Below are 16,738 nucleotides of genomic sequence, written 5' to 3'. Positions count from 1 at the left end.
TGTCACAGAGAAGAGGGTGAACAGGTGGCCTTAGGCTAAGGCAATCTCTGAGACTAGGAAGAATACATAGCCTGGGACAGAAAGAAGCTGTCCCCAAAGTGGGCAGAAGGCTCCAGCCATAAAGAAAGGAAAGGAATTTGGCATCAATCCTGCTGAGCCTTGCAAGGAAAGGGAAGGTTTCTGGTGAGTAGCTGAACCCAAGAGAAAGGGGAGAGCAGTCAGCCTTGGGCCTTCCTTGCCTCCCAGCACCCCTTCTATGCAGGCTCCCTGAGGAGGACTCACCTGGTCTAGACATTGGCTTCGTAGGTAGCGCATAGCTTGCTGAATGCTCTGGGGCAAAGGCTGGCCTGTGCGCTGCACATGAATGAGGGGTGGCACCCCAAACACATGGTGTCCCCGGTAGTCTGGGGTCTTGTTTCTCTTCATAAACTTAGGCACTGACCTATGCAGGGGTTAATAAGAAATCAGGAAAAGAGAACTCAGCTTGAAGGCTATCTTTTGTCTAGAAGTGAGAGGAGTAGGGGACATATTATGTCCTCAGAAACCACGTCCAGTGAGTGCCTGCTTTAGCCTCAGCTGGCAAAAGCCATAGGAACACAGAAGTCCTCATCAGCAATTCATGTGGCCCGCAGTAGGTCTTGAACTTAGAGGAAAGACCATTAGGAAGAAGTACACCTACTAGGTGAGAGAAGCCTACAGAGAGGAGGTGGCAATTGAGCAGACCACTACAGGACAGAGCGCTAATGTCCCAGAGGAGGAATAAGGCACTCCAGGCAGAAAGGATCACATGAACGAAGGAACAGAAAGAAGGGCATCTAGTCCCACAGGCTGTCAGATGACACTACTTGAGAACGGGTGAGTAAAGGGCCAGAAGGATGGGGCTACCCCAGAACATGAGAGGATCATGACAGAAAGGAATCTGGACAGCGGGAAGCCACAAGGCTGTTTATTTACTCAATACACAACAACCGAAGTGTACTTTAGGACAATCTCACTGGTGGCAGGGAGGATGGGAAGGAGAAAGGACAGCTGGAGGACCTGGGGATTTCCAGAACATGTCTGTCCTAACACAGCCATCCCCCAGGTCTCCTAGAACAGTACCACTCCACTGGCCTGTGGGCTCAGCCTACCTGTCTGTTCTGCCTCTGGGCTGTGCTCCCAGGGCATAAAATCTAAGAAAGGCCATCACTCTTGTCCTGCACAGCTCAAGAGACACTCACCACACCCAGGCCTGTTTGTGGGGCACAGTGTACTTCTCCATGAAGCCAGTGAGCCGCAGCAGTGAGCCCTTGTGAAGCAAGTTGATCTGGCCTGCAAACTGCCTGTTGATCTCCAGCGACTCTGAGTTGAGGCTAGGTCGGTGGGAATTCTGGAAGCTGTGCCAACGAAGTTTCCTGAAAAGGGGCAGAGAGCACCCAAGACACAGGTTTGCTAGGCCTTAGAGAAGGCCATGTCCTTCTGGTCCCTTTTTATCACCCTCACCCCATCCCTGCCCAGAAAGGAAGTATAGGGAAGTGGGAATACACTGAGTGCTACTCCGGTGCTTTGGGGTGGCAAACGCTTGGTTTTAGCCTTTGGGTCACCCAGGGTTCAAGAAGCCCTCATGGAGGGTAGCACCAAGTTCAGACCCATTTAGTCCCAAAAAGCAGAGCCAGTCTCAACTCGTTCTAAGGCTACTATGGGGAAAAAAAACTCTCATCATCAAAACTGAGAAGCAGAGGCCATCTTTAACACCCTTGCTGCTAAGATGAGGAAACCAAGTCCAGAAAAGGCATCACTTTCTCAAGGCCACACCAGGGTTAGAGCTTGTACTGACCACTCAGAACTCTAGGTACTTGAACTCAGTCACCTTTTCTCTTGGGACTGGCTGCCTGGAAATGATCTCCTGGCCCCCAAGAACTTTCCCCCGGGCTTTATGACCAGGAAAGCAGATGAGAGAGAAGGCAGAGACTGAGCAGGGACCCCACCCCCATCCCTACTCCAAACTCATACCTGCATGGTCTGGTAAGCGAGGCCCCGACACCTGAGTCACGCCGTTCACGGGGTACTGATGCTTGCGGTCCTGCCAGGGCATCTGCAGCATCAGCTTCATTCACGGAGTTGCCACTACTGTCAAGCTCACTGGAGGAAACCGCCGTGTCAGAAATGGAATGCCCTTCCTCCACAGACAGGGTGGAGGCAGAAATAGGCTCCGCAGCTGAGTTTGCTTCTTGCTCAAGATCCTGGGCCTGAGCTGGAGCCTCAGCCCCAGCCCCAGCCTCAGCCTCAGCCTGTACCAGTGGTTCGTCGACCACAGATGGGGCCTGATCTAGGACTATCAGTGGGACTTCCTCCTTGACTTGGGTTGGGAGCCCTCTGTGGACTTGGGACTCTGCCTGAGCTAGATCTTCATCCTGGCCTTCTACCTCAGCTGTGGCTATTTCTACTGATGAAGTAGCTTCCTCTTCTTCCTCTTCTTCCTCCTCCTTATCTCCAGGCCTCAGGTCTGGGTACATGGTCTGAGACCACAACTCTACCCGTTGCTGTAGCCCCCACACATGCTCCAGGATGTCATCTAGATGGGCATAGCTGCCTTCACCCTCCTCATCTTCAGCTTCAGCTTCAGCCTGTATAGGTTCAGCTGGGTAGAGCTCAGGCAAGTTGTCATAGGTGCTGGTGTGGCTGCCTGTGGAGCCACAGGAGCCCCGGCGCCCCTCATAGCCCCAGCACCTACCTGGCTGCCAATCTGCCAGGTGACGGCCATCATCTGGACAAAGGCTTTCAATGGACAGAGAACGAGGGAATGTGCCTGGCTTATGGTCCCCAGGCACATGCACCAGGCAGTCACGCCTGCGTATAGGCTGAGGATGCCGGAATGTGGCTACAGGCCAAGCCTCCCAGGCTTTCTGAGTCTCACCATCTCTGACCCTGGCTGAAGTGGTGACCCTGTTCTTGGCCCTGTGAAATCCAGCTGAGAGGAAGCCCCGACAAGTGCGGAAAGATGAAGCTTTAGTGGTCTTTTCTGAGGTGGCTAGGCGTTGCTCAGGTTCTGTTTGCCGGCTGTCACCCTTTTCTTTTCTCCTCAGAGATTCGAGGTGCTTGAGGAAGCTGCGAGAATAATGCTTCTTTACTTTGTCTTGGGAACCCTCCTGGCCCTGGGTGGGACTAAGGAAGGGCTGGTTACTTGGGCTGGGGACGCGACCTAACAAGGGCAGGTCTGCTGACTCTGGTGAAAGGCTCACGGAGATGGCTGGCAGGGAGGCAGCGCTAAGCTCAGTGAGGACACTTTCACAGCTTGAGGTCCCCAGGAGGCTAGGGCTTGGTGGGGCCAGCAGGGCAGAAGAGCCAATGAGAGACCCACATTTGCTTTGCTGCTCAAAGGCCCAGTGGCTGCTGATGGTGCATTGCTCCTCTTCTTCTGAGTCGTCATCCTGGGGAGGCATCATAGGGAGGGGTTACAGAAGCCCAACAGACAAGTACCTGCTTGTGCCCTACTTTGCTGCCAAGTGCTTTGGGGTAGGGCGTGGTGAGGAGCTTTGCTTTCTGGTTGAAGACATGGAGTAGGAATGGAAAGTTGGCTCTCACTAGGAATCATAGATGGAAACTAGATGTATAGTGACAGCCATCTAATTAATCCAGTGTCCCCATTTCACAGATAGGGAATGTGACTCAAATCAAAAGACATTTGCCCAATATCATTTATTGGCATGGTTATGCCAATGAAAGAGATTATTAAATGTTCATTGGCTATAGCTGTAGATTAAAATTATGGTATCTAAGAGCTGAAGGGGATTTTAGATTTTTTAATTCACTTTCTCCTTGGCAAGGGGAGGAAACATCCAGACAGGAGTTGAAGCTTGCCAAAGGGCACTTTAGTTGTCAGTGACAGAAGTGTCCCCAGGCTAGTGCTTTGTCAGTTTGGCTACCCTACCTGACTGGATGCCTCTGGTAGGGAAAGCTCCAGGGGAAACCAACAAAACTTGTCCCCGAGAAACAATGAGGCCATAAGGCTTGCTTCTGAGGCTATATACAAAGAGGCCTTATGGGAGGGCCTTAGACAGCTATCAATCCAGTCTCCTGACTCATTTTAGTGATGGGAAAATGAGGCTAGGGGCCAAAGGAATAAGATCTTCTGGAGGTAAGGCTATGGTGATCCTGACTTATAATACCTTCAAGGTAATGACCTTTCTGCCACATTGTCCCATTGCGTCTCCTGTTCAAGGAATTTTAGCTATGACAAACCAAGTGGTGAAGGTAAATAGTTTTCTCTGGGGAAGGCTGTCACTAGATCAAGTTATTGACATAAACAGAAGGGAGAGGTGGTTTGAGTAGGGAGTGGGCATGAGCCAGGGGACTTGTTCTGACATGTTCCTCTAGGTGATGCTCACCAAAAGCCTAAGCGATATTACAGGACCTGCAGTACAGAAGGTCCCTGCATCTCCACCCACATGCTAGAGTTGTTCGCAAGTGCAAATCCCAGCCCTGTGCCAGGTACCGTGACCTCACCCCTTGCCAGGATTCACCTGCTTGCATTGAAAATGAACCTCAAGCTTCATCGAAGCACAATTGTTCAGGGTCATCAGCCTCCTGCAACACAAAGTATGTGTTCACCCAAGGTCGCCAATTCCCCAGAGCCTGAGATAGCCTACCAAGACACTTGCAAGATGCCATCCACCATTTCCCATGGTCAAGGGGTCAAAACTCTTCCAAGATTAATGTCCATGATGTCTTAAGTATGATGCTGGGAAGATTAGAGTCTCTGTCTTCTGGGTACTGAGAGATACAGAAACCAAGAACAGAGCATGCAGAAGGGACAGCAGACACACTGAGGATAAGACTGGGAACTTTCAGGAAGAGATGGGGAACAGTGTAAGAAGGCTTTCTGGAAAGCAGAGGTGTGATGCGGAGGATAAAAGAAGCAGGAATAGCTGCTTATTCCAGACTTCTGTGGGAGTCTGTGACAAGGTAAAGAAGGAAGGCCACACAGTCAGTCAACAAAGAAACTAGCAGGAGAGGGTGTGATCAAAGCTAAGGGAGGTCAGAAGAAGGGTGGCAAACATGTCATGGTGAAATGGCCTTGTAGTCTTGCATAGAGGCAATGGCAGATTTTAAACAGGAGAGACTGCCTACCAGGGGGTGACTCTGGTGGCTGCAGAGAGGATGGCTTTGTGGTTAAGGAGGAGCAGAATACAGAGGCTAGCCACCGAGGCAACTTTAATAGACTCAAGGAGAAATGGTAGTTTACCCTTAGGAGACAGCAACTGGTTTAATTAGAAAGAGTCTGAATGCAAGGCATGCTTTGAGGAATTTGAATCAAGACCAGATCTGGATCTTCTAGCTACAGTGACAGGGGAGGGGAACCATAGACACAGTGACCATAATGAACAATGTGATTGCACGAAATGAGCCTTGTTAACAAATTATGCTCCCCTCTAATAGAAGGTACACAAGGGTTATCTTTTCTACAAAGAAGCACAAAATTGGGCTCAAGGCTTCCTAGGTCTGGTCCTCAGCCCCCTACCTGCACAGGGCCCCCAGAGAGTCCTGGTCCAGAAAACTGTAGTCCTTCTTCACAGAGCCAATATCCAGGGGGAACACACCTTCTGTATGGTGGAAAGAAGCAACGATGAGTCTGGCAGGGGATCAGAAATGGCCCCAGCTACTCTTGACCTGCAGGGGTTGGGGCAAGGAAGACAGGAAGCAAGAAGGCAAGGGCCACAGCAGACAGGAAGCCTAGGAATACAATAGAGGTTGGTAGGGTTTGCTTCTTAAAGCCTCTCTAAGCCTTAGACCTTAGACCCATAGGGGTCGCATATCAGATAGCCTGCATATTAGATACTCACATTACAATTCTTAACAGTAGCAAATTATAGTCATGAAGTAGCAACAAAGTAATTTTATGGTTGGAGGGGTCACCAAAACATGAGGAACTGTATTAAAAGGTCACAGTATTAGGAGGGTTGAAAGCCATTTAGAACTTGAGAACCATGCTTGCTGTAGAGTGTAAAACATGGGAAAGCTTACATCCTCAGCTGCAGGTGCCTAGAAGGCGGTGGAGCCTTTAGGAAGTAGAGCCCAGTGGAAAGAGTTGAGTCATTGAATGGGTATCAGAATTTCATCCCTGTCCACACTGTCCCTCCTGACCCTTCCTTTTTAGCCCACCCCGAGGCATGGAACTTTCCTCCAGTCCACTTTATACCATAATGTTCTGCCTTGCCACAGGCCCAAAGCAACATGACCAAGCAACCATGGATGCAAATCCCAAGGCCAAGTAAATTGTCCCTCCTTTTCAGCTCTTTTTCTCAGGTATTGTGTCATGAGAAAGAAAGTTAACGAGGCAGAGAAAACCCAGGGAGGTCAGAGTTGGCAGCTGAGGGAGAATCTCAAGAATGTCCTGGAGGCCTGAGCTGAAATGAAGAAACAAGTAAAGCAGGTCCAGGTTCAGACAACAGGCCTGAGACTCTCCATGGCTGCCAACAGCTAACTTGAGTTCTTTCATTTGAACTCTGAGCTTTCAGATAGGGGACCTCCTGTCAGTCCAAGGCAAATTAATGGGGTACCTGGACAGAGAGGACAGTATGTAACCAATACAATGTCTTTCCAGAGCAGTGGGAGCCATCTTCTCAGGATTCGGGGAAAGGAGGGGAAAAAAAAAAAAAAAAAAAAAAAAAAAAAAAAAACAAGACATCAGGAGAAAAGGGAGAGAGAGAACCCCATCACACATTCAGTCACTGGGCAAGGCACAAAGTAGTGCTGAACAACACAAAATTGGGGTCACTGCCTTCAGGAGCTTAAGCTCTCACAGGAAACAGGCAGCAGCAGCAAACAGTGCACGAAACCTAGATGAACACAAAGGCTTCGAAAAACCCGAAAAGGGTTGACAGGGCAAAGAGAGGCTGGTGTCAGTGTGACTTCTTGATGAGATGGAAACAGTCCAGGCCTTTCTAGGGGTAATGTGTGTGTGTGTGTGTGTGTGTGTGTGTGTGTGTGTGTGTGTGTATGTGTGTGTGTGTGTGTGTGTATGAGAGAGAGAGAGAGAGAGAGAGAGAGAGAGGAATGCAGAGATAGCAGAGAGAGACAGAGATAGAGACAAAGAGACAGAGACAAGAGAGAGACAGAGAGACAGAGTCCACAAGTTCTTGAAGGCTGAGAAAATGGGGGCTAAGTAGAGAAATTTGAAAGAGATTTTTTTGTCCAGAAGAAACAAAATTACCAAGGTTATGATGAGGGAGAGACCTGGATAAGAGCAAGTAGGAGAGAGTGCAGGGTGTGGTGAGCAAAGGAGACTGGTAGTTCACCAAAGTGTAGCATTTGCACTCATTCCACTTAGCAAAGTACCCGAGTCGCATGGTCAGTCACTGCCAAGGACAGGTCTGGGGATGCGAAATAGAGACTTGAAGTCACCAAGGACCCTGGTGCCCTAGTCTGAGCGAGCAGTGGTGGATCACAGCAGACCTGGCGGTGGAGGTGTTAAGAAATGTATTTTTTTTTCTGGAAGAAGAAAAGGCTTGCAGGATATTTAACCATGGGGGAGAATGGAATTCAGGATAATTCCTGGATATACAGAACCTAGGCAAAGGGTGGATGCTATGCCTTTAGGAGGTTTTTTTTTAGGCTTGGCAAAATCTCAGAGGCACCTGATAGATCTCAGAGTAAAACCACTGAGTTGGTGGCTCATTAGAGGAAATCAGAAGCTGTGAAATGAGGTCTGGACAGACCCCTTCAGGAGCTGTCACCGGAAAGATCAAGGAGGATCTCATAGCAAAGAAAAGCAGCGAAAGCAAAAGGCTGAGCCCTGGGATACCCTAATATTTGGATGCCAGTTAGAGGAAGCAGAGTCAGCAAACATACTGATGGCAGCAGGCCGAGATGCCGAGGTGGGGGAGGTACTTCAAAAGACAAAGGGGAGTGGCTATCAGCACCTAATACTACTGAGAGAGAAGAGTAAGGTGAGGGCTGGATCTCTAAGAACAGAACCCAGAAAAGTAAAGAAAAGAGAAGGAAACCAGACGCGAGGCCTTTGCATGGGCGAAGTGGCGTCCAAGACTGAGCCACCAAGACTCACAGTTCCTCCTTCACCTTGTGTTCAGGAAGGACACAAAGCAGCAGGATGAGCAAGATAGGGATCGCGCGGGGGGGGGGGGGGGGCGTGGTTCCTAAAATGTGGCTGGCACCAGAGGTAGAAGCTGATGAGAGCAATCTCATAGAGAGTTCTGAGCACCCGGAGTTCATTCCCTGCACAAAGCCAATCAGGATGTACAGGAGTTTTTGTGCAGCTGCAGTGGGTGTGTGCTTTACCCATTTTTCAGATGAAAAGCTGCAGGAGAAAGCAGGTTTTGGAAACAGGGTAAGGAGAGCATTTGAGTGGCTTTACCTTCAAAAAGCTGAGCATACTGAGGGAATCCCGTGGCCCGAAGCCATTCACATGCTTTTTTGGCCTCCGCTTCTACAAGAGAACAAAAGAAAAGAAACAGGCGGAGAAATGGGATTAGCAAATTGTTGGCTGAGTACTGCTTCACACCCAGTAGGCAAGCATGCCTAGTTCTGGTGATTCCTGAATCGCAAGGGAGGCACGATGTGACTGGCCAATGAGGGCACCCTCTGCTCCCTGAGCACCATTTCCTGTATCCACCACAGCTTTCCTGAATCTCATTCCCTACCTGTCCCAAATCCTTCCCACTCACCCAACCCATGACCTAGACCAAAACACAATACCACCAGTGGCTTCTAGGATTGTCAGTCTTCCAGGTCCCAGGCAGAGCATCCTAGTTCAGCTTGGAGATGCGAAATATCCAACAACACTTACTACTTCCTTTCTCACTTGCAGACTTACTGTCATTCAAACTGCTGAAAGGGCAAATCTCATTTAACACATAATCACCTGTAAAAGAAGCCTCTTCTCCTCAGGGTAACAGCCATATATACAAATTCAGAAAGGGAATGACTCAAGCCAGGCACAAGATCTGCCCATAATCTCAGCCCTTAGTTGTTGGAGGTGGGAGGATTGTGAGTTCAAGGCCAGCCTGGGCTTGAGAAACTGAGAGGAGGAGAGAGAAGTAGAGAGAATCAGAGAGGAGATTCACCTATAGTTTCATAATTGGCAAAGCGGTAGTGCTGGGACTGGAATCCTAGTTAAGTCTGACTCTTTTTCTGGGCTTCCAGTCCTTGGGACAGCAGCTTCCCCAGTCCTTTTCCTCCCTACCTACTCATTAACGTCCAGTTCACCTTCCCCAGGTGGCTTCCCAGGACAGTTCTACCTTTCCTTATGGGCTCAGCCTGTTGGTGGAACACTCCAGGGCTGAACTTTAGGCTGTCACAGTGCTGGCCTGTGGAGGTCTTGGAAGGTAATAGCTGGGCTGGTCTATCTCTTCTGCTCTTGGAGTGAGTACCTGGCACAGAGCTGGACACAATGCCCAACGAGACGGAAGCCACAGAAGAGGCCCTACTGTCCACCAGAAACACAAAACACTAGCATTAGAGTTCTGGGATTAGCCAGCAGTAGCTACTTGTTCCCCGTGCAGGCCTAAGGAAGGCGCTGCTCAGGAGGAGCCTGCAGCCGCCATGGACTATGGCATTGTGGGCTTGGCAGGGGAAAGCTGCTGCTCTCCAAAGAGCTGCTCTGACCATGGTGTCTTGCCCTCAACATTTCCTCTCTGTGTGGTGGCCCTGCTGACCAAAGAACTCTAGGGAGACTGCTGGGTTTCTTCCAAGACAGAAAGAGCTCTATACTCTTAGTGCTCGGTTATGAGGAAATCTAGGAGACCCTGGCAGCCGGGATTGATGAGAAAAAGGACTCTTAAAACACTGTTTCAGAAATGCAAGTACACAAGAGAGAGAGAAGAGCAGAAGGGAAGGGGGAAGGTATCAAAAATAGTAATGAGCTCTCCGAGGATCAAACACTGGTGAGAATTACTGGGGAGAAAAAGAGAAGGTCTGGGAACTTTGGGTGTATTGGCAAGCTGCGGGGCAGATGGGGAATGCAGAGGTGAGCATCTGTGCATTCGTCCAAAGTTCACGCATCAGCTCAGCATCCACGCTAGCATCTGTCTCTACATACAGCGGCAACTAAATCTTCTCATGACTATGAGCCATGTGTGCACCCACATCTCTGTGTGTGTCTTTATAGTGCAACTTAATGCTATGAGGTTCTTAGGGTCAGAGCCCTACTAGCAGTACCTCAGCTCGTCTGGCAGGGGGCAATGCAGGTCTAATGAAAGATTCATCTCCCCAGGCCAGTAGTTCAGAGCCAATGGGAGGGCAAAGGGGAACTACACAGCAAGTGAGGGAGCATCTGAAGCATATGGTTTGGCCACTACGACAACTAAGCTGCCTTCCACAGCCACTCCCTTGTTCTCTGTTTCCATCATTGCCGAGAAGGCATTTCTAATATCGGAGCACCCAGCATGGCAACCCACATTACTGTCCTGTTACTAGGATAAAAAGAAAAATCTAAAGAACTGAGCAGGCCAGACTTTCCAGAGAGGTGTGAAAAGGAGACAGGGACCTCTAAAAGGTAGCCGAGGCTGGTATGCTTACTAATCCTCTGCATGCCAGGGACACTTCAAGTATTCTTTTATGTATTTGTTTGTGTATGCGCACGTGCATGCACACATTTGATCTCACCATGCCTCCAGCCCTGTATCAATATTTTTTAAAGCTATAATGCATGAGGGTACACACACAAAAAAAGGTTTTAAAGTAACTATCTAGTGTCACCCAGAATTAAGTATCATAACTGAAGTTCCAACCCTGAGCATTTAAGTCCACGTTTGATGTTCTTTTCCATGACATTACACTACCAGCCCTCGGATTCCAGACAAGCAAGGAACCAATCCTAAGTTCTGAAAAATCACAAGCTTGTGTTCAAATCCTGATGTTTCCAGTCACCAGTTCTTTGACAGTGGGCAAGTTAGCTAATCTCTCTATTGCCACCACTAAAAGGAGCATTAAGCAAAACACTAGGGAAGAGAAAAGCTATTGGCACTTTATGCCAAGCACTCACTAACTGTGCTCCCTCCCAGATCTGCTTTCGAAAGCCCCAAATAAAAGATGTGGGGGACTGGAGAGTGGCCTGGCTGACATGAGCCTCTGTCTGAGCAATGAGTCCCATCAGTCTCAGAATTAGAGCCAAATGGCCCAGGGAAGAGAGGTTAAAAAGCAGAGACTTGGAGGGGCTGCAAGACAAAGGAAAGGAGCAAAGGAGTTTGGGGTAGGTCTTAGGACTGAATTCCTCAGCAGCCCTCCATAGCAGGAATCCAGAGAATGTAATGGGTTATTACCGAGCAGGATGTCAGGGACACTGACTTCTGACAATCCAGCATTTCAGGAAGACCTGGAGGCCCCGAGGCTCCTTCTCAGATGGGGCAGTCAGGGACATATGTCTTGGTGATTAAGGGGTGAGCTAAAGTACTTTGTTTCATCCATCTAACATGCCCCGGCCTGTCAGGCTAGGCCAGAAGTGACCCCCACCCCCACCTACTTTAGAGTCAACTCACCTGAGGCTGGAACTAGCATAGCCCAGACTGAGAAATGGCTTATGTGCCAAGCAGGAAGAGTGACACTGGGCAGGCTGAGGCGAGTGGGGCAGGAATGTCTGCAGCCCCTGGCCGTAACCTCTGTGTCCAGATGTGCAGATTCCAGAGCCCATCTGCCAGTAGTTTTAAGTGTTATATTCTGCAGCTACTGCTCTGGCCAAAGCCAGGACAGGTCAGTAACAGCATTTGGCTGGTACAAACTGGATTCCATCTATATTAAAGCTCAATATCCCCAGGGGAAGTGCCTAACTGATACAGGGCACAGAGTAATAGTAAGCGCCAGACAGAAATTAGGCCTCACGGGTTTACCCACAATTCTCCTGTAGAGAATATCAGAAAAAGGATAATGGTATACAGAGCTGTCACAAGACTTCAGAAGTCAATGAAAATATATGTACCTGCATATATACAAGTCACATACCATAGCTCTTCTTAGAATACAGATTTTTTAAATTTAATTTGTTTGTTTGTTTGTTTGTTTTGCAGAGGAGGGACCAAGGTGAAAACAAGGGGTCCTGTAGCTCACATTCTATGAACTTGGGAACATTTCATATACTCAAAAAAAGCAGCAATATCTGTCTAAGAAAATAATGTCTAATGATAACAAGTAAACTGAGAAAAAATTAATCAAGCCAGTTTCCCTGGGTACCTTACTTCATTCTCTAAAGTATGATTCCCACATTTATACAGTGAGGATTAAAGACTCTCCTGCTAGAAGGAAGCCCTCTGAATCAACTAAGCAAGGCATAAATTAAATGAGCTCACAGATACTGAAGCAGCAAGCACAGGGCCCACACAGGTCTGCACTGGGATATATATATATATATATATATATATATATATATATATATATATATATATATATTAGTTCAGTGCTTTCATAGGACTCCTGAATGAATGAACAAGTGAGTCTCTTACTCTTGTGCCTGTTCTTGGGACTCTTTTACTTTTCTGTTGGCTTGGTTTATCCAACTTTGATCTTATAGATTTTGCTTCATCTTCTTATATGTAATTGGTTGCTGTATCTTTAGGCCTGTTCTTTTCTAATGAGAGACAGAAAATAAGTGGACCTGGAGTAGAAGAGATATGAGGAGGAACTAGGAGGAGTGGGGGACTATAATCAGGATATATGAGGAAAGATTCTATTTTCAATAAAAGGGAAAAAAGATTCTCCTACTGAGTTCCTTGGTTACCATATAGGTGGTAGGTGACCTTTGGCAGTGGTCCTCATCCTCCTTCTCATCCTCTTCATCCTCATTGCCCTCCTCCTCCTCTTCCTCCCCCCCCCCACTTCTCCTCTTCATTCTTCTCCTCCCCTGCTCCTCCCCTCCTCCTCCCGTTTATTTCTGCATTGGAGATAGACTATAGGGCCCCATTTTTCCAGGCTAGGCAACCAATCTGCAGCTGAGCTCTACAGCCACAGTTTCACTTCACTCGTTTGAAATATGACAAAAGTTGTCATTACAGAGGGCTAGTTTGCTTGAGGCTATTTGAACTTTGTAACCTCATAAGACTTTAAGACAACTGGAGATCCTGTGTTAGTTTCAGGGAGATGGGAAGAGAGAGATAAGGTGCTAGGCAACTATGCTGCAGGAGGTAAGTAAGGCTTCACTCAGCCAACCACATGAACCTTAGTCCAGGGATGGGTAACCCTCTTCACATGTTTATGTGCCTTAAATTAAGGTCCTTCTGTTTATAGATACTCAGTGATCTGTGAAAGTGCTGCCCAGGCTCCAGGTTCATCCTTCTTCTCAACCAAAGAAGTCCATCTCAGGCCTGGGCATCAGGTAAGACACCTGGCTCAAAGCAAGGAATGAATAGATGTCACAAGGGCTGACATGCAGATGTCTCTTGTTAGTTACTGCTCTTGGGTATGCCATTTCTCCCTCAGCACACTAGGAGCACATTAGCTCCTGGGGAGATTTGAAATGTGCCAGTGACCTGGCTCTGCCATGACTAATCTCTTGGGATGAAGTTGGTTTTCATTTGTTTCTCTGCTTCTATGAGCTCTACAAGTGATTATAAAGAGCAAAAAGATAGAGAACTATTGCCCTAACAGTATTGGCCAACGAAACAGACACACACACAGAGGGAGGGAAGGGAGGGAGGGAGGGAGGGAAGGAGGGAAGAAGGGAGGGAGGGAGAGAGAGGGGAGAAGAGACCTGAAAAGATGCTCTCCAGAGCCCCAAATCAGGCCTATTCGAAGCCACTGGCTGAAGTTTGCTGCAGGACTTGAGGGTATGGGCAAGAGAACAACGTTAATATGAGTGCCTATGGTGGGGAGAGGGGAAGGAGTCTCGGGTACTTGCGGAGGTCAGTTAAATCATTAGTTGACTGTTCTTATCTTTCGGCAAACATGGTGATTTCCTTTACCTTAATGATTAGCCTCCTGTTTGGAAAAGTATCTTCCCTATGGTCCTTGTCATGGGTTGGATGCCTCAAAAGCAGGGTCTGGTATCAACGTTGATCTCTTTCACTTTTAGTGTGAACGGGAGGAAACGCTAGTATCCCAAGGGTGCTGGGATACCACTGTCTATGGGACAATGTAAGTTCTCAGTGTAGGCTCTCTGAAGCTAAGCTGAGACCCTGTGTTAGGCTAAGAGAGAGGCAGGCAGGCGGTGGAGCTACATACCACTACAGACCCTGTCGCTGCAGCTAGCTCTGCCTAAGCGTTTCTCAGTCTATTCTTCTTGGCTGATCCAAGGTCCAGTTCCTGTTTTCACTCCCCATCCCTGGAAAGGAGCCTTTTCAAGACAGAATGGCCTTGGAAGGGGACTTTCTATCTCTGAAGATACCATCCTTGCTTATGACCAGCTCCTTCCATATCTTTCATATGGACACACTTTACCCACCTAACCTTTGAGTCTGGCACAGGAATTCGACTCTTATAGGTGTAGCCTCATTACAGTTTATGCAGATTGGTAGCAGTCCTGGGAGAGATGCCGTGACAGATTACTGGTTGATTTTCCTACCTCTCTAGGACAGAGAGAAAGGGTCATTACTCGACTATCAGGTATTTTGGGGCCACTGAAACTTCCCTTCTTGACCATGAAGTGGAAGAAAGTAGTTAATTCCCTGCCTCCTGGAAGGCCCGACACATCCACAGACACTCTCTGCTATTGCTGCTCTTAGCTGAAATTGCCTCTCTAACTCAATTCTGGCAGGGGAGGGAGGCACAAGGAGGAAGGGAGACAAGACCAAAATAGCTCCCATCCCACATTCCAAACCCCACTGGAGGGGCACCACAGCAAGGGCCGCTGTGTTTCAGCCAGCCTACTTTGGCAGTACTAGACACTGGCTGGCCTCCTGCTTGCTAGGTCGTAGGGCAGGACTAGGGGCCCGGCTGCACCTGTTCAGATGCCAGCCCGAGTCTCTGCCGGAACTGCAGCTGGATGCCAAGCTCCTGGGCCCATGTGAGCAATACTTTTAGAGTCTTCCTGTCACAAATGAAGTACCCACAAAGCAAACAGCCTACATATAGGGAGGCTGTATGGGAGCCGGTAGTAGCAAGCCCTCGAGCCACTGAAGTTTTTGGCTAGACTTGTGCAGACCCTTCAATGTGCCTCTCCTCTGACACTTAACTTGGAGTCCCTGCCAAATGGATTCCCATCCAGGGACAAATTCCCTTCCCATTTGACAATGTCTGTAGACATTTTTGGCCATCCTACCTAGATGCAGGGGGAGGGTCCTGAAATGTCAACTTCAGTCTTGCCAAAGGGGTGGGGGTGGGGGGCTCAGATGCCTTAAGGCAGCCGTATCTACTTTGGGAGATGTTCTAGTGATGAAGTAAAGAATACATCAGTCTGTCAGTAGTGGTCCTTTGGCTTTATGGGTGAGCTAGAGAGGTGGCAGCTCTGGTATGGAGTTCTAGATATATGGAAATTATACAAGAACCCCAAAGACAGTGTCTCCTCTGCAACTCCCCAAAGTTGTAAATAATAAGACTCACATGAGCTCTGAGGTTAAGTAAATCCTGGTTCACTGGGGCTGTTGGAGAATCTAGGTTCAGAGACAGCAAGGCCTATGGTCTCCAAGGCTAGTAATTGACACACTGGGGCCAAAGCAGACAGCTGACATTCCTACCCAGTCCAGGGCTTCCCTGTGACAGTGAAGGTCAAAGCTGCCACCTGCTGTGTTGCAGTTGCTCTATTAGCTTTCTTGCCCCTAGGAGCTACTGTCCACATCTCAGTCCTAGGTGCTCTGACAAGGTGACCAGTGACAAAGAAAGACATTTGTTTTAATAAGCTATGTGCTATTTCACCCATTCCAGTCTCCAGCCTAGAGGAATGAGATGCCAACCAAACTAGTCTCAGGCAGATGCTAGACCAGTAATAACTACTCTCCACTGCAGTGTGGGTTCAAACTTTTAGGCTGAAGGTCAGGCAAACCACCTTATAGCTTTAGGTTCCTTACTAACTTGCATGTAGCCCTAGGGAAGCCACTACCTCTGTCTGAACCTAGCTTCTCATCTTCTAGTGGATGTTCCCCAAATCCTGGGGCCAGAGCTTGTCAATGGCAGTTGCTGGTTCATCAGAGGAGCTGTCCTGGATTGTGAAGGAAGATGCATTTGGTCTTAGGTCCTCAAGGAGGAAATGGGAGGGAAGAATTCTTGCCGATGTTCTCAAAAGCCATCCAACACCTTGTCCTCTTCTTTCCTCCTACATATTGAGTCATCTCAGCTTCTATTTCTCCCACTAAATGATCAGGTTTCCCACACACAACTATGCTCTGTGTTCTCACGCTTAGAGTACTTCAGCCCTCCATCTCTCCAGTCTCCAATCTCTCCTGTCAACAGGCTACCCTACCAGCCTTCTTCTACCAAAGACCCCAGCCCTAACCTGGTTACTCTTCTGTTCTGAAACCTAACTGGCCCCAAAAGACCAACACTGCCCAAAGCCTAGGGCAGAAATTGGCATACTTATAAACAGATACCCAAACTACAGACTAGATTGAGCATCCCAACCCATGAAGCCTCCTTCACTCTCAACATTCACCAGCATGCAAAGCTGTCTTCCCTGCTTGACTGCTCCATTTCACTGTCTCCTATTTGTCAAGGGATACTGAATGTTCTGGCAATGCCCGGACAGGAAGCTCTGCTTCCCAACTTAACAGTGTACGAACACCTGGCTCTAGCTCCTCTTCTGTTATCTCCACAGTACAAAACAGAATGTAGCATCCTACCTGAAGCTCACAGCTGCTTTACTTCAGGCAACACAGCTTGGCAG

General features: G+C 48.4%; 1 protein-coding gene across 3 annotated transcripts in view; it reads right to left on the bottom strand.

Annotated features, from left to right (window-relative positions):
- Stard8 (StAR related lipid transfer domain containing 8) overlaps nt 1–16,738 on the bottom strand; it is a 71,488-nt gene that overhangs the window by 6,578 nt on the left and 48,172 nt on the right. For all 3 annotated transcript variants that reach the window (XM_034486245.2, XM_076918939.1, XM_076918940.1), the window contains 6 exons: nt 8,354–8,425; nt 5,501–5,582; nt 4,503–4,566; nt 1,993–3,410; nt 1,221–1,394; nt 283–442 (listed from right to left, as the gene is read on the bottom strand). In XM_034486245.2, coding sequence (XP_034342136.1) covers nt 283–442; nt 1,221–1,394; nt 1,993–3,410; nt 4,503–4,566; nt 5,501–5,582; nt 8,354–8,425 — 1,970 coding nt within the window. The remainder of the gene's footprint in view (nt 1–282; nt 443–1,220; nt 1,395–1,992; nt 3,411–4,502; nt 4,567–5,500; nt 5,583–8,353; nt 8,426–16,738) is intronic.

This window comes from Arvicanthis niloticus, chromosome X (assembly GCF_011762505.2).
Source record: "Arvicanthis niloticus isolate mArvNil1 chromosome X, mArvNil1.pat.X, whole genome shotgun sequence".
Taxonomy (NCBI): Eukaryota; Metazoa; Chordata; class Mammalia; order Rodentia; family Muridae; genus Arvicanthis; species Arvicanthis niloticus.
The sequence above is the reverse complement of the archived record's forward strand: the minus strand, read 5'-3'. Positions and strand labels throughout refer to the sequence as shown.